Source organism: Scyliorhinus torazame, chromosome 7 (genome assembly GCF_047496885.1).
Source record: "Scyliorhinus torazame isolate Kashiwa2021f chromosome 7, sScyTor2.1, whole genome shotgun sequence".
In the NCBI taxonomy this organism is placed as follows: domain Eukaryota; kingdom Metazoa; phylum Chordata; class Chondrichthyes; order Carcharhiniformes; family Scyliorhinidae; genus Scyliorhinus; species Scyliorhinus torazame.
The window spans coordinates 71,935,285-71,962,414 of NC_092713.1; the positions used below are offsets into that span (position 1 = coordinate 71,935,285).

The window sequence follows — 27,130 nt, forward strand, 5'->3', positions numbered from 1 at the left end:
AGCCCATCGAGTCTGCACCGACCCTCTGAAAGAGTACCGTACTTAGGCTCAACCACGCACCCTATCCCTGTAACCCTACCTAACCGTTGGACACTTTGGGACAATTTAGCGTGGCCAATTCACCTAACCTGCACCCAAGGAACCCACGCAGACACTGGGAGAATGTGAAAACTCCACATAGACAGTCACCCAACGTTGTAATTGAGCCCAGGTTGCCTGGTGCTGTGAGGCTGCAGTGCTAAGCACTGTGCCTCCATTGACTCTGTTCACCATTGACTTTGTTTCTCTTTCCATAGATACTATCAGAAATGCTGAGTATTTCTGGCATTAAGATTTACATCATCACAGCATTTTGCTTTTGTATAAAGTGTACATCGTGAATTCTGTTAACTTTGAAAATTATGGTGGAGTTGTTAGTTTTAGCAATGTTTTCTATTATTTTCCAGGCTGTAAAATGGGTCGTAACACCAACAGACAAAACAAAATATGACGAAATCTTCATGAAAACTGACAAAGACCAGGATGGATTTGTCTCTGGGGTGGAGGTCAAAGATATCTTTCTCACCACGGGCCTGCCTCCAGCAACATTGGCTCATATCTGGCAAGTGTTCAGTATCTATTTAGTAATAATCATGGTAGCACTTCCATCCATTGCAGTTCGCCTGATCAATCTGTTATGATCGGATTGATGTTAAACTGGACAGGAAGATCCCAGAATGGAACCCTGGCTGAAAGGATTGTAACTATTATGTTTTATAAACATGGAGGAGCAGAGTCACATGACCCTGAATTAGTTTTAACAATGAGAAAATGCATTTATTAAACATGAAAAAATTGGATTATGACAAAATACGCCATTAATCCCCCCTGAGTTTAACAATTACACACAGGTTTTAGGATTAACACGGATTACAAAGTACATTTTAATCTACAATGATCTCATTAACACAGTCCCTTTTGAGTGCGCAAGTTGACTGTGGGCTATGCACTCTGAATCCCAAGTGAACGTTTGGGATGTCTGCTCAGAATCTACCTGGATGATTGTCACGTGAGACTTTCCACACTCCACTCTCAAAAAAACACTTTAAAAATCTTCTCTTACAATAATAATGCTTCCCCTTAGCTCTTTGCATTCTGAAATCCAGACCAGTTTTTCAAATGAGACTTTTAAACAAAGCTTCCACTCCACTTTTAACCGCGAATCCAGTCCAGGATTTCACACCAACCCCTTTAGGATTTCTTTGTCTTGACTGCTGTGCCAACTGCTCACAATTGTTTTAACTCTGGATTCCCAGACTATTATAATGGCATCACACATTTTTATTTTGTTTGGTTTGGATTTATTTATTGTCCCGTGTTCCAAGGTACAGTGAAAAGTATTGTTCTGCGTGCAGCTCGGACAGATCATTCCGTTCATGAAAAGAAAATTCATAATAGAGCAAACATAAAATACACAATGTAAATACATAGACACAGGCATCGGGTGAAGCATACAGAAATGTAGTACTCGGTAGAGAAGATGTGTGAAGAGATCAGATCAGTCCATAAGAGGGTCGTTTGAATGCTGCTGCCCAACTTTAAATCTGGTTACTGCAAATCTCTCTTTAACTCAGAACCCTTTGTTTACTCAAAGGCCTATGTCCTTTTATATTTTTCAACTGGGGTTCAGTTTCCATTTCCTAATGTTGGTTTGTTTTCGGGTTCCTAAGAAACTGGGAGGTTCAGTTTCATTTCTAGCTTTACCCTTTCAGTTTCATTTTTAGTTCAATTTCTGTTTTGCCTCAAAAACATACAAATCAAAATTAAAATTATGGATTCCCTCACACCATATAGAACTAACCACCTTTTAAAAAAGGCTCTGGATATGGAAGCAGTGTTTCTGTTGAGACCTGTCAGACAATCAGCCTGTGACTCCAATGTTTCTTACTGTTCTATAAGGGATGAATATGACAAGATGAAAATAACAGAAAATTACAATGCCCACTGAAGCAGTTAGTAATTCTGGCCAAAGTTTGTCTTCAAGCTCTGAACCAACTGGTGATCCAGTGTTCATTGGGATTTGGTTTCTATCCATTTTAGATTCAGGGACTTAATATGTTTCGTGTTAAGTAATGCTTGTCCTGATGTCACTAGAAAAGCCCTTGGTGCTTCCTGTCCATCTAATGAGAAGACAAAACCACTCTTTTTAATTTTCTGGTGACTAATTAATGGAAATCCTGTTTTCAAAGGAAGGGAGCTACGAAAAAGTAAGTGATGACACTAGAGGTCAAATTGCCTCTAAGATTATACATTTGACGGTAAATTGAAGCGGAGTGCGATGATGGACCTACTATCCTAGTTTGGTCTTGCCTGGATGAGCAGTGGAAAGCTTACCAATAACAATCACTGGTTACACCGTCTCTCAGTAGTTTGGTTTAGAAATTCTTAAGCATTCTGATGGGTTTTCCTACATCTGAAACAATGATCAAAGCAGCTTAGGCAAGATATTGCTGGATCATGTGGAACGTAACTCCCTACCATGCATTGTCACCTTTGGTAGGGAAGCAAGAAATCATTGTCTTTCTCTGGAGGAAAAATTACACTGAAGCCAGTTAGCTTTTAATGTTTTTCTATGATATTGTTAATTCATCACTTCAACTCACTTCCACCAGTGATCGACCTAGCAGTACTGTAACTGAATATTCTCTTTCTACAAACACAACCAAGTTTGGAAGGACAGAATCAATAATTGTACTGCTGGGTATTTCTCCACAGTTCAAGGTGATTTGGGGCAAATATTTCATGGGCCCATGATTAGTGACAGCACTGAATATTTTCTGCCTCTGAGGGGTTAAAAAATATATGGAAAATTAATATTTTGACAACTGTGTAGTTACCCTGTTTATTTTTGTTGTTTTAAACTTAGTTCGAATGTGCAAAATAATAAGACATTTATTATTTCCATTTCAATTGTAGGAATTGGAAGTAAAATTACCCAAATCTAAATTAAGTGAACTTTACTTACCTGATGCAAGTTAGTAGAGCTGTTAAGCAGAGGGTGGCACAGTAGCACAGTGGTTAGCACTGTTGCTTTACAGCGCCAGGGTCGCAGGTTCGATTCCTGGCTTGGATCACTGTCTGTTCAGAGTCTGCACGTTCTCCCCGTGTCTGCGTGGGTTTTCTCCGGGTGCTTCGGTTACCTCCCACAAGTCCCGAAAGACGTGCTGTTAGGTAATTTGAACATTCTAAATTCTCCCTCAGTGTACCCGAACAGGCGCCGTAGTGTGGTGACAAGGGGATTTTCACCGTAACTTCATTGCAATTTTAATATAAGTCTACTTGTGACAATAATAAAGATTATTATAAGTTGCCTTCAATTTCTGCCTTCGCAGGGCACTTTGTGACACAAATGATTGTGGGAAGCTTTCGAAGGAGCAATTTGCTTTGGCACTACATATAATAAACCAGAAGATAACTAAAGGCGTTGATCCACCTCAAGTTCTGACAGCGGAGATGATGCCCCCTTCTGACAGTGCGCAAAAGGTAAATCAGTTTTTTGAGCATGACTTTAGAATTGCAGTGATGTGACCAGCTTTGAGCAGTTCTTATGAGGATGATGTGGGCTCAGCTACTTGATCCAACACTGGCTTATAGCCTCATTTTCAGGATATATAAAACTAACTGCACTGATCTGAGTCATACCTCAGATTTAGGTATGTCCAATTGGACATTCTGAATTCTCCTTCAGTGTACCTACCAAACAGGCGCCGGAGTGTGGCGACAAGAGGATTTTCGCAGTAACTTCATTGCAGTGTTAATGTCAGCCTACTTGTGACACTAATAACGATTATTATTATTAAAACAATTCAAATAAAATTATTATTGAATTCTTACCATTCAAATCTTGTAATATTTCTGTTGAATTAGGTAACTGTCTGACTTGTGTAAGGGATTGTTAATGTATTATTGAGCAACTGTTACTGCCACTAAAATTCTCCTTCTTGTCATTTGATGTTTTCACACACTCTTCTTGTGAAGCTTCTGCCCTTCCCATTTCCTGCCTGCCACATAACGCAAGGCTCAGCAGCTGTAAAAGAAATGGAGATTTCTTTAGAAAATATGCGAGGAATGCTTCTGACTTGAGGAAATGGAAGAAACCAGTTTCATTCAAAAAAAGTGTCAGTAGAAATAGGAGATTTATGTGATATATGCTCTAAAACTGATTCCAGCACTAATATAGATTGCGAAGTCCTTGATGAATAAGAATTTCAAAGCTGATTCTGAGCCGCTATGAGCTTTTGCACGTTGTCTGGATTCTGCTGACTCTATGAACAACTCCCTATAGTCCCATCCATCATGCTTTTAATTTTCTGTATTAAAGGAAAGCTAACATCTCTTAATTTGTATAGTATCCATGTTGAATCATATGATTTTGACATGCAAATTGTGGACATGATGAGTTAATTGTGACAAAAAAATATGCTGGAAACACACAAACAAGTTTGCATTGGTCAAAAAGAACAAGATAGGTTAACATTTTGAACAACAGGCCTCTTCAGAACTAAATCCTGAGAAGCAAACAGCATTTTAATAGAATCAGAAAGAGGAGGGAAAACATAATAATTGATGCTGGGGGTCACAAAAAGCTAATAAAGTGGAAGACACTTTCAAACAAGAAATAAATGGTAACAGACACATGGAGCATGCTAATATATGAATGTTTCCTTCAGAGTGGCAAAACATTGTGGGATGTTTTTTGAAGGGATGTCAATCCAGACAGGTTTGAAATTAGAATCAAAATGTTGCCATTCAGATGCCACTAAGTACTGAAGTTGCCCAAGCCGATATTAAGTATTAGCATTACCCAGCAGAAATATCAAACCCCGTTTCTGAAGCTTGTGCCAAACTTAGAACACTTCCAGTGCTTGCACCCTCACTTCCTTTCATAACAGAGATTGCTCTTCACTTTCACTTCATTTTTTATTCCTGTTCAGACTTTCCTTTGGTCATTTATGCTGTTCTGGTCATTCAATTCTAATTCCAGTTTGTATGTTTTCTTGTCCAATTATTTTGCATTTTCCAAGGCTGAATTTCTCATTGCTTTAATTAGTTATGGATTCCTTGTGGTTTTAATATCTATCTATTGCATATTTAGGAGTATTCCTTGTATTATTTAACAATTTACTAATTTTGTTAACTTTTCTATTTGCGATTGTGGTGTTATTTACTTGACGTTTCCATCCATTCCCTTTCTCCCGTCTTTCTCTTGACAACATTTTATACATCCCTTCCTCTTCTGATGAAGAACACCGGCCAAGACGTCAGCATTAGTTTATCTTTCTCCTTTTCAAGTGTTATTTGCTGCATGTTTCCAGCATTTTCTGTTTTTGTTTGTGATTTTAGATTGTTCCGTATTAAAATGTATATTCTTTGGAAATGTTGCTACTTTTGTAACTTAAAAATTGGGAATATTGCAGCAGAGTAATTCTGTTAATTTGGCTGGTGGTGCATCATTTTTCTTCAATTGATGCACAATGGTATGGTGGATAGGAAGTTTAATCCTCTTTTCCCGTTGCATGTGCAAAGTCTCGAGAGTAGGGCTTTCACTGAGGGGAGAAAATAAACAGCAGAGGGGAAGAAATCAAATAAAAGCTTCTACCAGAAATTCTTCTGAAGAAAAAATGTGTTTTGGTGGTAGCAATGCTTCTTTTGTCTCCAGATTCTCTTGTTAATTCCTTCCTGTATTTCAGGCCACTATGGACATTAATGTATCTTAGCAAAACAATATGATTACAAGTAAAAATTCATTTTCTGGGTATGCGACTACTTATTTTGAATAATTGTGTGGTTTTTTTTTTTAGTACTCTTTATTCTGGAAATTCTAATTTCCATTTTGTTGAGATGCTGCTTGCTCCAAAGCAAAAATTCACTAAGAATGTGGTTCTTCGCAGTTTGATTTTCCACAATTAATCCAATTCAGTTTTGTAGCTTTACTAATTCTTGCTAAACCTTTCTTTCTTGCATTCTACTGGCCTCTGCTTTGCTACAGGCTCTATGCCTTTCTCACTGTGCCAGCCATCCTTGCTGCACTGCTTTGATGTCCATAATATGTGAATAACGTTGGAAGCCTAACGTAACACTTCTTCGTTAAAAAAGCCAGGTTAGCATTATTATTTACTGTTTAATCTTGTCACCTTCTGTCACCGTCTTTTGGTCATGGTAGCAGACATTTCTTTTTCGGATTGCTTTTTAAAAAATTCACTTCAGATTTTCATCAGGCACAATTTTGGAATAAGGTTCATTTAGTTTCTTCAAGAAAATAATTGAAGTTTCACAATCTTCCAAAGGAATTGAGTGCAAACCTTTCTTCCTTTTAAACTAAATAGTTTGTTGTTGCTTTACATTAATACATTAACTAACAAGATTGAAGAATGGTGCTCGGGGTGCAGGGAAAACTGGCAGGGGACAGTATTAATAAACTCTTGTTCGGACGAATGTTTTGCCCTGATTTTCTGTGCTTCCTGTTTGCATTAGGGTCGCGTGTACGAGACCTAACATTGCTACAGTTGTCTTTGGTTATATCCATTTGTTGTGCTGCTTAATAGGCAAACAGTTACTTGTACTTTAATCTGGTGCTCAGAATTAAAGTATATGTGCCATTTGGTAGGTCATCACTTTGGATTTGATACACAATGGTGTGGTAGAGACAGTTTTGGTCGCTTTGTGTTAGTTGGCATGTTGGAGAAGCAGTTTATGGGGTGAGTTCAGGTCCTTAGTTAGTTGATTTTACATATGTTCTTTTTAAACTAAAATGGTTGTTCAACCCTGAAATAGGGTAAAGCTATGGATTTAAAGCTGTTTATAAATTCACATGCTGAGAAGTGTTAGAAGTTAGATTCTGAAATAACCTAAAACTTACTTCCCACAGAATGGAGCAGCTCTGAACACTGTAGCTGACTTTTCAGCCATCAAAGAGCTTGATTCTATACACAATGAAATTGCTGATCTTCACAGGTAAACAAAATGTTGTCACTTTATATATATATATATATAACTCTGCACTGTGCAAAAACAGTCCCTGTGGACCAAAATGCCAAAATTAAGTGATAGTTTGACATTATAATGATTTGCCATTCTATAAAATAACTCTAATGAAGAAGGCAATTATTATACTGGCTCACTTTGGCTTGATATTATAATTATTGGTAAATACATGTATGTACACATTGTTGACTTTGGACTTCAACAGTTCAAGAAGTTGGCTCATCTCCACCATTTCAAGGGCAATTAGGGATGGGTAATAAATACTGAACTTGCCAACAACGCTCTCATCCCATGAAGAAATTGGAAAACAGCCTTGTAATTGTGAGCACAAAGCAAAATGTCACAAAGGGATGCTGGATCAGCACAGAATAATTTTACGGGCCTTCAAAATGTTGCACTTTTCCCTCTACCTTCTTACTTGTCAAAAATTGCTGATTTGTTGGGGGGGCCAAGAGCGTCTGAATGAGGGATCTGTTGTGTGATGATTTTTGACATTTGAACATATTTAAAATCGGGTTTTATGAGCACCATTTCAGATTATTGTATTGTAAAGTATATTTCTTTTTTAAAAAACTTATTGAAGTAATTACACATTTAAAAAATAATTTGTCTCTTCCCTTTCCCTATTTGTCGTTACATTTTGCTTGATCCTGTCACAATCGAGAAAATGGAAATAAACAATCTGTTCACATGGCTATGACAGTAACATTGCTTAATCGGTCACCAGGGGAACATGAGAGCAGTGCAGGTTGTTTTAACTACCAGTGCATATATTTTCAGATTTTCTGTTGGAAAACATCTAAATCTCACCTGGCATTGATGATTCTCTACTGCCAATTTCTCAGCTGAGATCAGGAAATGTGTGGGTGAGGTTGTCAACAAAATCCCCAGTATCCAAAAAGAATATTGCCTGGCACCTGAAAATGTTTAGATTCTTTTGGGCTCCTGTGGTGCTAAATTCTCTATTTTTGCACAAACATAGAGCAATGTTGTTTTGGACTATCCAGTTCTTCCCTGGCAGCCTTACTATAGTTTATATTTTGTTTGTAAATCCAATCTGTGCAATGATTGTGTTTTGTAGCTAGTAGATATAAATGTATTGAAACCATTTCTGGGTATGTGTTAGATATTCCAGATTACACATTCTTTGCTGCTTCTTTAAAAACATGTATATTTATAGAGCCTTTCATGTCCACAGCATGTCCTATAAAGCCCTTCTATTTTGAAGTACAGTCATGATTTTGTAGGCAAACATCGCAGATAATTTGGGTACAGAAAGCTGCTTTTAAATGTAATGTGTAAAATAGCCTGTCAATCTTGCCACTTAACAGTCTAAGCCCGAATTGTTGCCTAGGTCTTGCTGTATGCACAGACTGCTGCAGTATCTGCAGAGTTGTGAATGATACAGAACACTGTTGAATCATCAGGGAACATACCACTTCTGACTTCATCTTGGAGGAAAGTTCATTGATGAAACAGCTGAAGATGATTAGGCCTTGGACACTAGCTTGAGGAACAGCAGTAACCTGGGGCTGAGATGAGTAGCCTTCAAAAATCACAACCATCTTCCTTTGTGCTCGGTATGACCTCCATTTTGCTAAGGCTGTCGATGCCACACTCGGTCTAATGCTGCCTTGATGTCAAGGGCAGTCACTGTTACTGCGACTCTGCAATTCAGCTCTTTCATCCATGTTTCAGCCAATGCTATAAGAACTGGAGCTGAGTGGCCCTGTCGGAAACCAAACTGAATATTGGTGAGCAGGTTACTGTTGAATACATGCTGCTTTATAGCATTGTTGATGACGTTTTCATGTACCACTCTTTCAATATATGGAAGAGCAGAAAATCACTGACTGGTTAAGGCTAACATGACTGAAATGGAACCTATAACTGAAATCAAGTAATATGCTTTCATTAACTAAAAGAGAGATCTGAGTGACAAGACTCTGAACGCACCAAGAGCTGCTCGAAATAGCATCCCAACAAACTGCTGTTCCAGTAACTATTGGATTCAGCGTTGCCCTTGATACCACGTTAACATTCAATGCTTTGGAACACCTCCAGCAGCAATTGGACAGACTCTCTCACACCTGTAAGAAGTTTGATTTGACTGTCAGCATCAGGAAGTCAAATGTCATGCTCCCAGGATGTTCCCATATCACCATCATTCAGCATTGACAATTGTGACTGGTGGTTGCTGAGATCTTCACCTATCTAGGCTCCACAATCACCAGCAATCTGTCATTCGATGCAGAAATCAACATTTGCATTGCGAAAGCTGCAGCTGTTATACCCAAGCTGAGTAAGAGAATGTGGAACAACAGCAATATAACCGTGAACTCCAAACTACGAGTCTATGATCCCTGCGTTCCCTCGGTGCACTCCTCTATTGTCACACTTCTCAGGTCTCTCTGTGCTAACTTTAGGAAATCAATGGTATTGTAGAATTTTCATCCATAAAGAACAATTTGAATGGATTCAAAGTCTGGGGACCCTAGTTTGAAAATGTATAATTTAGTCATAATGAATAGGAATAAGAACAAGTCTATGTCACACAGAGTTTACAGTTTCTCATGAGAATGAATTGCTTATTCTTCAGGTAAAATAATATGATTTATGCCTACTTGAATCTGTGAAAAAGAAGTCGATATCTTGTAAACATAACAAAATGTGTATTTTATCCAGTGCATGATTACTCGTTTTGATCACCAAGGTGTCTGATAACCAGAAAGCAGTCACTGTGCTTGTTTCTCCAACAGTTCAAACAGATAGTGTTTCTGTTTGAATGATATGGAGTGTGTGTTCTCCTTGTAAGGACACACCCAGTGACCCAAAAACATAGAGCTTGGATACAGATTTGCAAAGTCAAGATTTGGGAAACTCTCACCCCAGATCTAGGTAAAGATACTAATGGATCTTAACCAGCTAAACGTTAGCTGCTTGTAAGTTAACTTGCAAAACCAAACGAAAAGGATCCTTACTCACAGTGACATTTGACCCTTCTCTTGAACTCCACCTAAAAATGCGCATACTGTGCTTCTTACAGCGGTGAGCGAACTGAATCTTGACAAAGCTGTTGGACAGCATTTCCTGGAGAATGAACAAGAAATTCTATCTGCAGGGTTTGGTTCAATCATTATTAGGTTGCCGAAAGGTCACCAAACCTTCACTATAATACTTGTAAATGGGACTAGTTAGAAAATGGCTTATAATTCTGTTTTGATGATCTGTAAATAGAACGATAGGAATTCAAATCCCCACTCATACTATTTGGGAAAAGTTGTACCTGTTTTACAGATAGACCATAAGAGAGACACTTTATGGTAATGGGTGCTGTATCATTTGGAGATTGGTATAAGCACCAGCTCCACATCTGAAATCTTGTCCATTGATTATAGAACAATGATTGTGACGATGATTTAGTGATCGTGCCCTCCTGGCAGGAAAGGGATGGGCAGATTATTGATGGCAGTTCATAGGTATTTTTTACTTTCTGCTACACATTTTCTTGGGATTAGCATTGCATACCATCTCCATAAGTGGACCTACATTCTTTCCAAACCAGAACGTGCCTTACAGAACGTACCTTAACATGTCCAGTATACATTGGTTATTCAAACGTTTTATGAATCAAATCCAGCACAAATAAAAATATATTTTTTTCATCATCAGTGTCTCAAGTATTCTTGAATAGTTTGGCAACATGTGAAATATTTGTAATTATTTTTCATAATAACCTCCTATGTCCTAACTTATGTTGAGGTCACTGGGTGACTTTTATAGCTAGAATTACCAGGCTGATAACACCATATAATTGAGAAGCAAGCTAAATATAGAAAGTTCAGAGGTGAAGTGAAAATGGAAGTAAGAGAAGCAGAGAGTATCAGGCAGCTAGCTTGACAGGGAATCTAAAAGTATTCGATAGGCACATAAAGAGTAAAAGGATGGTAAAGGAAGGTGCGGAACTGATTAAAGACTCAAGAAGGCAGAGGGTATGGCTGACGTACCAAATTAGTTATTTGTGTCTGTCTCTACTAAAGAAGAAGATGCTGCCAAAGTTGTGGTGACAAAGGATATAGTTGAAATACTGGGTGGGCTAAAAATTGATAAGAGGAGATCAGAAAGGCTGGCTGCACTTAAAGTTTATAAGTCACCAGGGTGTATCTGATGAGGGAACTAAGAGTGGAAACTGGAAACAATGGCCATAATTTTCCAATGGTTTGTAAAGATAGGGATTGTACCAGATAACTGGAGAAATGCAAATGTTACACCCTTGTTCAAAAAAGGTTGTAAAAATAAACCCAGCAACTACGGGTCAGTCAATTTAACTTCAATGCTGGGAAAGCTTTTCAAAATGATAATCTAAGACAACATTCGGAGTCGCTAGGATGATTCTCGATTAATTAAGGAAAGCTAGCCTGGACTACTTATAAGCAAATCGTGTTTGATTAACTTGATTGGATTTTTGATGAAGTAACGGAGAGTGTTCATGAGGACAATATGGTTGATGTGTATATAGTCTTCCACAAGACATTTGATAGTGTCACATCGGAGGCTGGCCAGCAAATTTGAAGCAATGGAATAAAAGAACAATCACAGCAATTAATGTTGGCTTAGTAACAGGAAACCCAGATTAGTGGTGAATGGTTGTCTTTTGGTCTGGAGGAAAGTATAGAGTGGGACTCCACAGAGATTGGTGCTAGGACCAAAGCTTTTCTTGATATATATATTCATAACTTAGCCTTGGGTGAAGAGGGCACAATTTCAAAATTTGCAGGTAACATGAAAGTTGGAATAATTGTGAAGAAAATAGTGATGGACTTTAACGGGACATAGACGGGATGGTGGGATGGATGGACATAGGGCAGATGGAATTTGTACAAGATATGGGGAAAGAGCTGGGGAGTGGGATGAGCTAAATTACTCTTGCAAGGAGCTGGCATGGACGTGACTGGCTGAATGGGCTCCTTTTGTGCTCTAATCATTTTATTCTTTGATCGTTCCAATCTACTTGCTTCCTGAAAATGTTTGTCTGGAAATTTGATTTGCCCCTCTTTTTCTCAGTAACGGCAGAAAGTCTTAAGGAGGTACAGGAACAAAGGGGCCTCGGTGTATATGTACATAAGTCATTGAAGGCGGCAGAGCATATTGGGAGAGCAGTTAATAAAGCCTATGGTATCCTAGGTTTTCTTTTAAATTATATTTATTGAGGTTTTACATTTTTTAACAAAATAATGCAACAAAGTTACAAAATAATACAACACCCAAAGCAAGGAGGGGGGAATAAAATCAGCTTAACCTGCATGAGCACAGTATGGAACAGGAGAACAACATCACAAGTGGCTTAATATCATCATTCAGTGATCCCGCACAGCCGTTTCTTCCCAGATTCCAGACCACCTGCACCCATGTAGGAGCAAGGAACGGATTTGTCAAACCCACCCTTGCAAAAACAAAAGAAAATGTACAGAAACCCAGAACTACAAGGAGTTACAGCAAACTGCATAATGTGACAAAACCCCAAACCCTAGCCCGAATCAGAACTACCTCACATTGAGTATAAAATTGGCAAGCCATGCTGCAGCTGTGTATAGAACCTTAGTTCGGCCACTCTTGGAATATAGTGTTCAATTCTGGTCGCCACACTACCAGAAGAATGTAGAGGCTTTGGAGAGGGCACAGAAGAGGTTTACCAGGATGTTGCCTGGCATGAACGGCATTAGCTATGAGGAGAGGTTGGATAAACTCGGTTTGTTCTCACTGAAGCGACTGAGGTTGAGGGGCGACCTGATAGAAGTCTACAAAATTATGAGGGACATGGACAGAGTGGATAGTCCGAAGCTTTTTCGCAGGGTGGAATAGTCAATTACGAGGTTTAAGTTGCGAGGGGCAAAGTTTGGAGGAGATGTGTGAGGGAAAGTTTTTTGCACAGAGGATAGTGGATGCCTGGAACATGCTGCTGGAGGAGGTGGTGGTAGCAGGTACAATAGTGACGTTTAAGGGGCACCTTGACAAATACATGACTAGGATGGGAATTGAGGGATATGGGCCCCAGAAGTGTAGAAGGTTTTAGGTTAGAGTGGCAGCATGGTCGGCGCAGACCTGGAGGGCTTAAGGGCTTGTTCCTGTGCTGTACTTTTCTTTGTTCTTTATTCTCACTATTATAACGAAAGAAGAAGATAGGACCAGAAACAGCATGTAAATATAAATAATCTTTATTGTTACAAGTAGGCTTACATTAACACTGCAATGAAGTTACTGTGAAAAGCCCCTAGTCACCACATTCCAGCTCCTGTTCGGGTACACAATGGGAGAATTCAGAATTCTCAGCTGGTACAGGAATTGAGCCCACGCTGCTGCCTTTGTTCTGCATCATAAACCAGCTGTCTAGCCCACTGAGCTAAACATGCCTCTCAGACTGTGGTCAGACCACCGGGCCTCCCAAGGCAGAAAGAAAACCAAACTTCCCACCCAACCATCGCACCAGATGACAACACTCACCAGCGAAGAAGAGAACCGACCACATAGCCAACAAAAGGGAACCACAGGATAACTACCAAGGCACAGAACTCGACACATCCTCCAGCCCCTGTGCACCAAAGACGCAAGGAAACAAAACGCAGCCCCCCTGGAAGCACCTCCCCACGCTCGCAGAGAGGGACATCCCGAGCCCCTAAGGGTAACAGAATAACAGCCACAGCACTGGGCCTGGCCTAGCCTAGTGCCAACCAACACTGGGGAAAAAAACTACACCCCAGGGCCTCCAGCCCACCCCTAAAAAAAAACCCTGCAACCCCAGTCACGTCCGTACCTTTCCAGCCATATCCAGAACAAAGCACCGTAAGAAGGAACACCGACTTCTCCAGGATACAAACTTAGCCCAGACCAAAGAAGGGTGAAGACACGGATTCTTGATTCAAAGAATGTACAAATCCAAAAGAAAAACCCGAAACAATTAGCTTTAACTATGGGCGGTGACCATCCACAATCTCCACGCGGACCAAATTAACCCTACCAACCATACTCATCCATCCTTCACCCCGCCCAGCTTCACTCTTCTTTCATAAACAAGACAGGTGGCAAGAAAAGTCACTCCCCTCCCCCAACCACGATTGCAAGACACAATTAACATAAGGTGTAAAACTATGCACAAATCATACTTCCCATAACTGACTCAAAATTAGCTTACTAACACAGGATAAGGATAATCAACAGAACAGGCCATCACGCTCACATTTCGTACATCGCTTCAGGAAAAAAGACGACAATTTTAAAAAGTCAACAGCACGATCAATGGAGAGTCACAATCAGCATTCTTGAACTGCAGGGCATCTCACACGAGGGAGCAAAGGATAAAGCCGGATCAAAGATTGACTAATTTTTAGTCAAGACAACATCAACATCTTCGAAGGCTTCCATGATCCAAAGCATGTAGCGCCACCAAGGCAAGAGCCCACTCAGCTCCTGTGCCACTCCCAGCTGGGCCCCATCCCTTCCCCATCCCCCACTATGAACCCTGCCTTTTCTCACAAAAAGACCAATCAGGAACTTCCTGGGACATGGCACAAGCCATGCAACCCAAGAAAAAACAAGTTTGAAATGTGCACCAGGATTAAATAATGGATTAAAAGACGAGCAGAGCCGGAGCTCGTGAATACACAACAGCTCCAGCACTCACAGAGGGACAATAAGTACAAGAGTCAAGGGGTCATATTGAACTTGACGTACACGGAGAGCCTGGTTGTACGGTTAGGGTGTGGAACCGGTTGAGGAGACACTTCAGGATGGCAGGGATGTCGGTGCTAACACCGCTGTGTGGGGGAGACGGATGGCATGTATAGGAGGTGGAGAGAGGTGGGGCTGGTGAGGGCGAGGGATTTATATCTGGAGCAGAGGTTTGTACGTCTAGAAGAGCTGCGGGAGAGGGTAGAGCTTCTGAAATTAAGCAAATTCAGGCTTCTGCAAGTGAGGGACTTTGCACGTAAGGAATGGACAGGGTTTCCCAAGCTGCCGGTGTATACCTTATTGTAGCGGTTGCCATGGAGGGGGAGGGTAGGATTGGAGATATATACGGGTGGCTGGGGGAGCAGGAGGGATCGCAGGTGGTGAGGTTTAAGGAGAAATGGGAGGAGTTGTTGGGGGGTGGAGATAGTATGGGGTTTGTGGAGCGAGGTGATGCTAGGGTGAATTCGACCTCATGCGGGTGAGGACCAGCAAATGGTCTGAGGCTACGAGAAATTGAAGAGATGCTGGGAGAGGATGTTTGGGACGTTATCAAAGATTGTGGCGGTAGAGGCCGGGCCGGCTTTATGGTGGCAATTTTGGGGTAGCGGAAATGCTGGAGCTGATGATGGGGAGGAAGGCCGATGTTGTGGCCTTCGCCACTCTAGTTGCTCGACAAAGGATTTTGCTGGAATGGCGGTCAACAATGCGGCCGGGGGTGGCGGCCTAGCTGGGGGACCTGTACTACTTTCTCTGGCTGGAGAAGATCAAGTTCAAGTTGAGGGAATCAGCAGAGGGCTTTGAGATTTGGTGGGGTGGGGCTATTCAAGACCACTTTTGAGGAATTGTTCGCTGCGGGGGGGGGGGGGGGGGGGGGGGTGAAAAGGGGGAAAAATCTGTACAAACTATGTGATGTAGACAATGTTCTTCGGTTTATTTATGCTTTTGTAGTTTTGAGTATGTTTGGAATAAAATACATTTTTAAAAATAAGAACTTGTATAAGACACTAGTTAGACCTCATCTGGAGTGCTGCATCCAGTTCAGAGCACCATACCTGAGGAAGGATGTGAAGGCATTGGAGAGAGCACTGAGGGGATTCACAAGAATGATTCCACGGATAAACAACTGGAGCTACGAGGATAGATTCGAGAGGTTGGGCCTGTTTTCCTTAGACAAAATAATGACGAGGGGAGACTTGTTAAATGTATTAAGGTCCTGAGGGGTATGGACAGGGTAAATAATGAGGAACCGTTCCCTCTCAAGAGAGCATGAAGAACTAGAGGACACAGATTCAAAATAATGCACAAAAAGGGTAGAAGTGATGTGAGGAAAACGTTGTTCCTCCAGAGGGTGGTTGGAGTCTGGAAAAAGCTTCCTGAAAGGGAGGCGGGTTTGATTGAGGTATCCATAAGGGAATTGGATTGTTATCTGAAAAGGAAGAGTCTGCAAGGGTACGGGGTTAAAGCAAGAAAGTGGGATTAGGAAGAATGCTCTTTCAGCAGACTCAATGGGCCAAATGCACTGCTTCTGCACTGAAGCAGTTCACTTTGTGAACTGAAATTCCAAATGTCCAAAATTAGGGTTTTAAACATTTAAAAAAAAATTGTATAGTTCACAATATCTAATTTATCCGTCAAAATGTTTTTTTTGTGTCTCTTAATGTGTAATAACCCTCACGAGACCCACAGGGACTCCAATTATCTCCCCATGGGGCTAATGGAATTTGAGGTCCCCCGCTAGTTGGCGGAAGCCCATCAGCTGGGATTAGTGAAAATCGACCAGACTGGGACAGGCTACAATGAAAGTCCTGTTTGGGACCTTGTATTTGTAAGCTGAGTTATGGCCTCTAATTTTTTTGTCGAATTAAACCTCTATTGAACTTACCTCCTCGGACCTCCTGAGCTTTTATATTGGCGACAAGGAAAATAACGACTGCGATCCTGGACGTCCTGACCACATTGGAATTCCCAGCACAAGAACGAGGTCGGTGAAACTTTGGAAATGCCGCTTTTCAGAAGGCTAGAGGCCTTTGATGCAGGCGTGGAAGACTGGGCCTAGTATACCGAACAGATGTGGGATTTCCTGCAGGAAAATGGTATTGTTGGAGACGACCGGCAAAAGATAATACTCCTGACCGCATGAGGGGCACCACCTTTCAGCATAATTAACAACCTCACCTACCTGGCGGCCCTAGACTCAAAATTTTTTAACAAACTCGTAGAACTTGTTGCAAATCATTATGACCCCCAAGCCGTCGGTAATCATGCAGAGATGTCGTTTTAACATGGCTGGACGAACCCCTGGGGAATTGGTTACTGAGTTTTTGAAATGCCTTTGCAGGTTAGCCGAGCAATGTGACTGTGGCCGATCCCTCCTGAGATGTTGAGGGATTGGTGTGTGGCATAAACAATATGGTGACCTAGAGGAAGCTGTTAGCGGAACCATCCTTGGATCTGAAACAGGCCATAGAATTGTCGCTTCCCCATGAGAACATGGAAAAGGGGGATCCGTGGAATACGACGTGCACAGTGTTGGTCGGCCCCCATTCCGATAAGTGACGGCCCGCAAGGATAGGACTTCCACGACCCAGTACCCGCCAAAACAGCACAGTGGTCAGGCCCACTTGCTAAGGGCTGCCATAGCCCGCGTCGCCCTGGCTGGGTGGCACAAACACCCAGAACCAGACTGCAACCAACCGGAGCGCCTTACTGGAGACGCAGATGGCAAAATTGGTGGCGACGCTAAGGTCGAGGACCAAGAGAATCAGTCGCTCTGCCGAAACCTCTACATTGTGGGCCTGCCGGAGGGTACCAGGGGCGGGAACCCTACAGAATACGTGGCACAGATGCTGGGCAAACTTGTTGGAGAGGAATGCTGCCAAGCTCCCAGAAGTAGACAGAGCCCAAGGGTCACTCTGGCCAAAGCCTAAGGCTGGGGAACAGCCATGGGCTATCATAGCGAAACTGCACCGATACCAAGACCGGGAAAAGATCCTGAACTGGGCAAGACATACATGGTCTTGTAAATGGGAGGGTACTCGATTCCTGTGTACCAGGGCATTCGGGCACCAGGTGGAATTTAACACATCCAAGGTGGCCCTTTACAAGAATAATGTGTGGTTCCCGATGCTGTACCCCGCCAAACTCTGGGTGACTTTCCAGGGTAGGCAGTACTACTTCACCACACTGGCAGAAGCAGATGAATTTATGCACATGCATGGGCTGGGAAGGCAACGACACAAGCAGTGAACCAGACCTCTAGTCTCATTGATTAAAAAAAGGAGAAACTATTAACACGGGACTGATCTGACTCGTCTTCGATCTGACGATGAGTCTCAGAAAGGAAGTGGTGAGAGCAGTATGACGCAGAAAGGGGTGAGGAGTGGGAGAGGGGGGAAGAAAAACGTAATGGTCGGTGGAAGATGGGGATTGATCCAGGGATGGGGCCACTACATTAGTGGATGAGCTAGCACAGGGAAGTACGAGCGAGGGGAGGACCAAGCCACAACTCCCAACGGGGAAAGAGTGCCTGGCATCAGGGGGGAGAAAACTCTAGATGGGGGGGGGGGGGGGGGGGAGAAATAATGGAGGGGATAACAGGGGGAAACAGCTGTGGGGGACTGACAGGCCCAGGAGAATAGTCGACTGGGAGGGGGGGGGGCTAGAAGGGGCTACGACAGATCACCCATGCCGACAACGGAAACAGCGGCACCGAAAACAGCCATTTTGGAGGGCCCCCAAACAAAAGGAAACGCCGAATGCAGGGGCGCATCCACTTGATGTACACAATGATGGTGTCCACCTTGGTTGGCCCCTGGACAAAGGGAAATCCTGGGGCGCAGAGGCACAGCTCCGTGGTGAGTACAGTGACCACGGCCATATCGGATGGCCCCCTAACAAAGGGAAATCCCTGTGTGCAGGGGTGCATCCACAAGCTAAGTATGGTTGACCCCACAGGAGGAAGGGGACAGAAACTCGTCATCAGAATAGTCACCTGAAATGTCAGGGGACTTAATGGCCCGGTGAAATGATCCAGAGTCTTCGCCCTTCTGGAAAGTCTGAGAGCCAACATAATCTTCCTCCAGATCCATCTGAGGCAGAAGGACCGACTACAGGTAAGAAAGAGCCGGGTGGGACAGACTTACCATTCATGCTACGGGATGAGAGCTAGGGGGTGTAACCATACTGCAATAAAAGGGCAGCATTTACAGCGACGAGGATGATAACGGACCAAGGGAGAATGGTACGTCATGGTTTTTAAAAAATATATATATTTGTTCAAATTTTTTGACACAATTTTTCTCCCTTACAAATAATAACCCCCCCCCGTAACAAAAAGAAAATGAGAAATCGCGCAGAGCAATATATATACATGGCAAAATGATATATTTACACAGCTTTGTACACTGGCCCTCACCCGTACGTGCCAGTTTCCCCAACCCTTCATGTTATCTCTTGCTCATCCACCCTCCCAGGCAGTCTCCCCCCCCCCAAAGGTTGCTGCTGCTGCTGCTGCTGACTGACCTTCCTCTAACGCTCCGCGAGATAGTCTAGGAACGGTTGCCACCGGCTGTAGAACCCCTGCGCAGACCCTCTCAACGCGAACTTAATCCTCTCCAACTTTATGAACCCAGCCATATCATTTATCCAGGCTGGGGGGCTTCGCCTCCTTCCACATTAGCAAGATCCTTCGCCGGGCTACTAGGGACGCAAAGGCCAGAATGCCGGCCTCTTTCGCCTCCTGCACTCCCGGTTCGTCCCTACTCCAAATATTGCTAGCCCCCAGCTTGGCTTGACCCGGACTTTCACCACCTGAGATATTGCTCCCGCCACTCCTCTCCAGAACCCCTCCAGTGCCGGGCATGACCAAAACATATGGACATGGTTCGCCGGGCTCCCTGAGCACCTTCCACATCTGTCCTCCACCCCAAAGAACCTACTCAACCTCGCCCCCGTCAAGTGTGCTCTGTGGACCACCTTAAATTGTATCAGGCTGAGCATAGCACATGGAGGAGGAATTAACCGTACCTAGGGCATCAGCCCACAGACCTTCCGCGATCTCCTCCCCCAGCTCCTCCTCCCATTTACCCTTCAACTCTTCTACCAGCGCTTCCCCCTCTTCTTTCAACTCCTGGTGTATTTCCAACACCTTGCCCTCCCCGACCCATACACCCGAGATCACCCTATCTTGAACTACTTGTGCCGGGAGCAACGGGAATTCCCTCACCTGTCGCCTCACAAAAGCCCTCACCTGCATATATCTAAAGGCATTTCCCGGGGGTAACTCGAACTTCTCTTCCAGTGCCGCTAGGCTCGCAAACGTCCCGTCGATGAACAGGTACCCCATTCTTCCAATCCCCGCCCGATGCCAGCTCTGGAACCCCCCGTCCATCTTCCCCGGGACAAACCGGTGGTTACCCCTGATCGGGGACACACCGATGCTCCCATTGCACCCCGGTTCCGTCTCCACTGGCCCCAGATCCTTAGCGTTGCCGCCACCACCGGGCTCGTGGTATACTTTGTCGGCGAGAGCGGCAGCGGTGCCGTCACCAACGCCCCCAGGCTATTTCCTTTACAGGACGCCATCTCCATCCTCTTCCATGCCGTCCCCTCTCCCTCCATAACCCACTTGCGGATCATCGCCACATTTGCTGCCCAGTAGTAGCTCCCCAGGTTTGGCAGCGCCAACCCTTCTCGGTCCCTACTGCGTTCCAGGAACCCTCTCCTTACTCTCGGGGTCTTATTCGCCCACACAAACCCCATAATACGCCTGCCTACTCTCTTAAAAAAGGCCTTAGTGATCACGATGGGAAGGCACTGAAACACAAACAGAAACCTCGGAAGGACCACCATTTTGACCGACTGCACTCTACCCGCCAGCGAGAGCGGTAACATGTCCCATCTTTTGGAATCCTCCTCCATTTGCTCCACCAACCTCGTCAGATTCAGTTTTTGTAGAGTCCCCCAACTCCTGGCTATCTGGATCCCCAGATACCGTAAGCTCCCCTCCGCCCTCCTCAGCGGTAGGTCCCCTATCCCTCTTTCTTGGTCCCCCGCCTGTAATACAAAGAGCTCACTCTTCCCTATTGAGCTTATAGCCCGAAAACTCCCCAAACTCCCTTAGAGTCTGCATGACCTCCACCATCCCCTCCATTGGATCCGCCACGTACAGCAACCGGTCATCCGCATATAGCGACACCCGATGCTCTTCTCCCCCTCGGACCACCCCCCTCCATTTATTAGACTCCCTCAATGACATGGCCAATGGTTCGATCGCCAATGCGAACAACGGGGGACAGGGGGCACCCCTGCCTCGTCCCTCGGTACAGTCGAAAGTACTCCGACCTCCGCACGTTCGTCACTACACTCGCCATCGGGGCTCTGTGAAGGATCTTAACCCAATTGATAAACCCTACCCCGAACCCAAACCTATGCAGCACCTCCCAGTGGTACTCCCACTCTACTCGGTCAAAGGCCTTCTCCGCGTCCATAGCTGCCACTATCTCCGCCTCTCCCTCCTCCGATGGCATCATTATCACGTTTAAGAGCCGCCGCACATTGGTGTTTAGTTGCCTGCCCTTTACAAATCCCGTCTGCTCCTCGTGGATTACCCCCGGGTCACAGTCCTCGATCCTCGTGGCCAGCACTTTTGCCAGCAACTTTGCATCCACATTGAGGAGGGTACGTCATGGTTAATGGTGTCCTGGAAGGGGCACCAGTGGTCCCTGTAAATCTGTACCCGCCCAACTGGGATGACACGGAATTCATGAAGAAAACCATGCCAGAAATACCCGACATAGATTGGCGAGGTGGCTGGAGAACTGAGTGCTTGAGGTAGTTGCGGAGGACCAGACAGGCTTTGTCTAGGGCAGGCAGCTGACAGCGAACATCAGGTGCCTACTGAACATGATAATGACCCCCCTTCGGGGAGAGAACACCAGAAGTGATCATATCCTTTGACGCAGAAAAGGCCTTCGACAGAGTCGACTGGAAGTACCTCATAGGCACTGGAATGGTTTGGGTACGGACCAGGGTTCACCTCCTGGGTGAAACTACTGTACAGCGCTCCCATGACCAGCGTACAGAAAAAAAATCACCAACTCTAAATACTTTGGCTGCGCAGAGGCATGAGACAGGGATGCCCGCTATCCCCACTGCTGTTTGCCCTGGCAATCGAGCCACTGGCGATCGCCGTCAGAACAGCGAAGTTGTGGAGAGGTATCCAAAGGAGGTGGACAGAGAGCATAGAGTCTCACTCTATGTGGATGACCTGTACTTCTGCATCTCGAACCGCCGGGCCAGCATGGAAGGAATAATGAAATTCCTTATGGAGTTTGGAGCCTCCTTCGGTTACAAGCTTATCAAGAGCGTGGTCTTCCCTGTGAACCCGCAGAGGGGAGGGACAGAGCTGGGGGGGACTGCCTTTCAAATAAGCACAAACCAAATTCCACTACCTGGGGATCCAAATAGCCCACGACTGGACACGGACCTACAAATGGAATCTGACGAGTCTAGTGGAGGAAGTCAAAAGGGATCTACAGAAGGGGGCCCACTTCCACTCTCCCTTGCAGGGAGAATACTGATGATCAAAATGAATGTACTGCCCAGGTTCCTCTTCCTGTTTAGATCCCTCCCTATTTACACCCCCAAGGCCCTTTGCAACAGTCCACAAACTAATCATGGCGTTTGTGTGGGGGTGGAAGAATCCGAGGATCCAAAAGAAGGTCCTACCAAGGAAAAGAAAAGTAGGAGGCCTGGCTCTCCTGAACCTACAGTTCTACGACTGGGCGACCACAGTAGAAAGAATGAGGGGATGGGTGAAGAAACCGGAAGCAGAATGCGTGAAGATGGAGGATAATTCCTGCATAGGAAGCCCTAGCCATAGCCGCTCTCCCATCCCCTCAGCGAAACACACGAGGAGCCCATTGGTAATTGCCACGTTCTGGACATGGCACCAAATGAGGCATGCCCTAAGCAGGGTCAATTCCTCCTCTTCATGTGCTAGGCTTCGCCTAATACAATTTAAGGTGGTCCACCGGGCACATATGACCGGGGCGAGGATGAGCAAGTTTTTCGGGGTAGAAGATGCGATGTGAGGTGAGATGAGAAGATGTGAGGTGAGTGGAGATCCCAGCAAACCATGTCCACATGTTCTGGGCATGCCTGAAACTCAGAGGGTTTTGGCAGGGGTTTGTGAAGGCAATGTCCACGGTGCTAGGTGGTGCCAAGTCCAGAGGTAGCGATCTTTGGAATGTGGGAAGATCCGGGAGTTCAGGGAGTGAAAGAGGCCGATGTCCTGGCCTTTGCCTCCCTAGTAGCCCAGAGACGGATCCTTTTAATGTGGAGGGACTTGAAGCCCCGAATGTCGAGACCTGGGTTAGTGACATGGCTGGGTTTCTCAGTCTTGAGAAAATAAAGTTTGCCTTAAGAGGGTCAATGTTGGGGTTCTCTCGTAAAATGTCAGCAGAAGCAGTATTCCAAAGGGGGTGGGGGGGCGGGCGGATAGGTGTTAGATGGTTGTGTGTGAAGATTGGGTCGAGTGGGGAAATGGTTATTTTACTATGTCAATGTTACTGTTTTTGTTATTGTTATAAAAATTTGCAAATACTATAATAAAAATCTTTTTTTTTAAAAGAAGAAAAAACAGCAGGAGGAATTAGGCATAGGGATCTGGATCAAAGCACTACACAGGGTGAACTTCACCTCCACATGGACAGGGCTGAGCCTAATACAGCTAAAAGGGTTGTCATGGGAGTGTCGCTTTAAGAAAGGTTTTTGTCTTATCACATGGCTTCAGTGATGTCATTGTGTGGGTAGAGCTGGGAGGTAGCTCTGAGTTTTACTTTCACTTTCACATTTTGACTGCTGTGGACTCAGACAGAGACGTGTTTTGGCCTTACTCTATTTTCATTTTAAAGACCAGGGGCTGGTTTAGATCAGGGCTAAATCGCTGGCTTTGAAAGCAGACCAAGGCAGGCCAGCAGCACGGTTCAATTCCCGTACCAGTCTCCCCGAATAGGCGCCGAAATGTGGCGACTAGGGACTTTCCACAGTAACTTCATTTGAAGCCTACTTGTGACAATAAGCAATTTTCATGAGTTGTTCCAAGGAAAAACCCATTGATTATAGCTACCTGCTGTTTTGGTAACTTAAAAAATATAGTTTGCTTTCCGGAAGGGTTTAAACTTGCTGATGAGACGGGGTCAGAATCTCAGGGAAAGCCAGTCTTATTCAAGTGAGAATGCAGAGTACTGGGCCACACCCTTGAAAAGGGGTTTGGGGGATTTTGTTTTTGAATTGGAACAGTTAAGGGGGGATGCATTAAGGATTATACATAGATTACTGTAGCTGTGTGGGGTCTTTATGTTTGTAATTGATAAAATTCTTGCTGTGTGTGTTTATACAAATGTTAACTAAATTCTTAGAATAAAACATTTTTGATTAAAATGTCTAGGCAGACTGTTGAATAACACCGGAAGGGTCGGCTCTTCTGCTTATCCTAGCCAAATTCAACAAAAAGTTATAGATCAGGTAAACTCCATAATATACTTTGGAGTTTTTAAACCCTGGCCCAGAACAGGGTGCACAGAGCTCACCTAACCAGAACTCAAATAAGTGGGTTCTTTCTGGAGGTGGAGGACAGGGAGGCCCGGTCAACAACGCCCACATGTTTGGGGTTTGCCGCAGACTTGTCGGGTACTGGAAGACCTTTTTTGAGGCGATGTCTTGGGTTGTGGGAACCATGCCTAAAAGTGGCAGTCTTGAGGGTTTCAGATCAGCTATAATTCTTCATGGGGAGGGGGCTGACGCCCTAGTATTTGCCTCCCTGATCACCCACCTGAGAATCATGCTCGGATGGCGATCGGCAGCACCACTCACAGCTGCAGACTGGCAGAATTTATCAGGCTGGAAAAAATAATATTTGGCATCCGGGGATTGGAAGATTAAGCCTCATTCACCAACTTGTTCCAAGATCTGATGGTAGCCAGAACCAGCAAAGTAAAGGTGGTGGTAGGGGGGGGGGAATAGAGACACAAACAAAACATGGGACAAAGGAAAGGGGGGGGGTGAGAGCACACAAAGATAACGAGAGGGACAGGGACAAACCCACAGAGACTGGTCCGAGGGGAAGCTGAAGCCCGAACTGAACTGTAAAGAGACAGTGTAAATACGTGCACTGACCACACTGAGGTTTGTAACAATGTATGCCGACTAAAAGGGGATCACGGCCACAGCGGGAGGGAAGACAGTGGCCTGTGCTGGTTTCTGTTTTTTTATTCTCATTTTTTGCACGGTTTTGAATATGTAACTTATGAGTTGTGAAATATAAGATGTGAAAACCCAATAAAAACACTTTAAAAAAATATATAAAGGAACCAGAAATGAGTGTGTAAAATGCCACAAGTGGATGCATGCACCAAGGTGAAATGACAACTGATATTTTCAGAATTGTTAACACATTATGACCCAACAAAGTCACTCTCCTTCACATGTGACACCTCTCCACATGGCGTTGGGGCAGTGTTGTCCCATCGGTGGAACGATGGAACAGAAAGGCTGACAGCCAACACATCCAGGACCCTGGTTTATGCAGAACACCGTTACACGGAGGCTTAAAAAGGTCTAGCCGTGATCTTCGCAGTTAAGAAATTCCTTCAGTCTCCCGTACCAGCCTCCCCGAACAGGCACCGGAATGTGGCGACTAGGGGCTTTTCACAGTAACTTAATTTGAAGCCTACTTATGACAATAAGCAATTTTCATTTTTCATTTTCGTTTCAGTCCCATCTGTGGCCGTTATTTTACCATAATGACGGACCATAAGCCCATACTCGGCCTATTCGAGGAGGATTAATTAAAACCACCTGTAGGATCTCTTGTTTATCTTCCAAATAAGGGTCAACAGTCCGGTTGATTGGAGGTGCCCAAAATACGACTTTATTGCTAAATATTCACTTTAGTACATTTGCATAAGAACTGAACCAAAACTTAGATCAAAATAATACATGAACTGGTCAGGAAATAGTGAAAAAACATTAAAACATAACAAAAATATAAAGAAATCATTTTAAAACAAAAGTAATTTAACAGATGCTTCAAGAATTCCGGAAAGCAAGTATTCAGAACAGAACAATTGATCATACAACCTGACTCTTAAGGAAAACCTTATCTATAGTTTAGTCCCTTGTTTATTTTTTATTGGTTCTAATTTTCAGCTGAGGCTTCCTGATTTGTTCAAAAAGGTATCAATCACTTAAAATGTAATTAAACATTCGTCATTTACTCAGGATTAATTAATGTCCCCCTGGCATAATCTAATATCTTCATGTACTTTCTCACAGCTAGAGTCTTTGCATCATGGCTAGCCATCAAACTTGATGTAGTTGCTTGTTTGTTGCAATTTTGTTAAATGTCTTTCAATACAATGGCTTCTTCATATTATGTTTCCTTAGGTAGAATTTACATGGAACATTCATTGAATCAATGTCTGTATCTTGCAGATGTGACCTTAAAGTTCAATAGTTCACTCATTATCTAGAACAGTGACTATATTTTTTGCAGATTAGGTATTTTCTTTAAAAATCATTCTATTTTCTAGTCATATACTCAGTTAATTTCTTAAAAGACCCCAAACACTTAATGAACCTACCACTACCCATACCCTCGGCCAGGATTCAACAGTGGGTTTTGCTGTTGGCGGCATACGAGTACACATTTGAATATTGTCCTGGCGCAAAGATTGCGCACACTTGCCCGTAGCTGCCTCCCGCTGCATGTAACCCCCCCCCCCCAAAGTCGCGCAGGCATTAAACTTTATGGACACGTTACCCGTCACGGAGTCGCTCAAATCCGCACATGGACCCAAAAGGATCCTACATTGGCAGAACTGCGCCATGTCGTCTTACATGGCAAATTGCAAGAAAAGCTCCTGAAGGAGCTGTGGGCCTACATGACGAAGCAGCAGGAGCTCAGTGTGGAGGACGGCATAATCTTGTGGGGAGCCCATGTGGTTGCCCTGCGATCAGGTCACCGAACCATTTTGCAGGACTTGTATAACGGACACCCTGAGGTTTCTAAAATGAAAATGCTCGCCACTAGTTGTGTATGATGGCCAGGTCTTGATGGTGAAATTGCACGGGTGGTACAGCTATGTGCAGCTTGCCAGGAGCACCAGAAACTCCCTCCATCAGCCTCACTCCACACGTGGGAGTGGTCGTGGCACGCCCCTGGGTACGGTTGCATGCCAACTTCACTGGAACCTTATTGGGTCAATGATTCTCCTGATCGACGCCCACTCAAAGTGAATGGACATGCACAAAATGTCTTTCACCACTTTTCGTGCTGCTGTAGAGAGGTTGCGTCAGTCAGATTCTAAAGGTGATTCTG

General features: G+C 44.0%; 1 protein-coding gene across 2 annotated transcripts in view; it reads left to right on the top strand.

Moving 5' to 3' along the window:
• eps15 (epidermal growth factor receptor pathway substrate 15) overlaps positions 1-27,130 on the top strand; it is a 341,920-nt gene that overhangs the window by 139,282 nt on the left and 175,508 nt on the right. For both annotated transcript variants that reach the window (XM_072510904.1, XM_072510905.1), the window contains exons 10-12: positions 447-601; positions 3,372-3,522; positions 6,908-6,993. In XM_072510904.1, the coding sequence (XP_072367005.1) occupies positions 447-601; positions 3,372-3,522; positions 6,908-6,993 (392 nt within the window). The remainder of the gene's footprint in view (positions 1-446; positions 602-3,371; positions 3,523-6,907; positions 6,994-27,130) is intronic.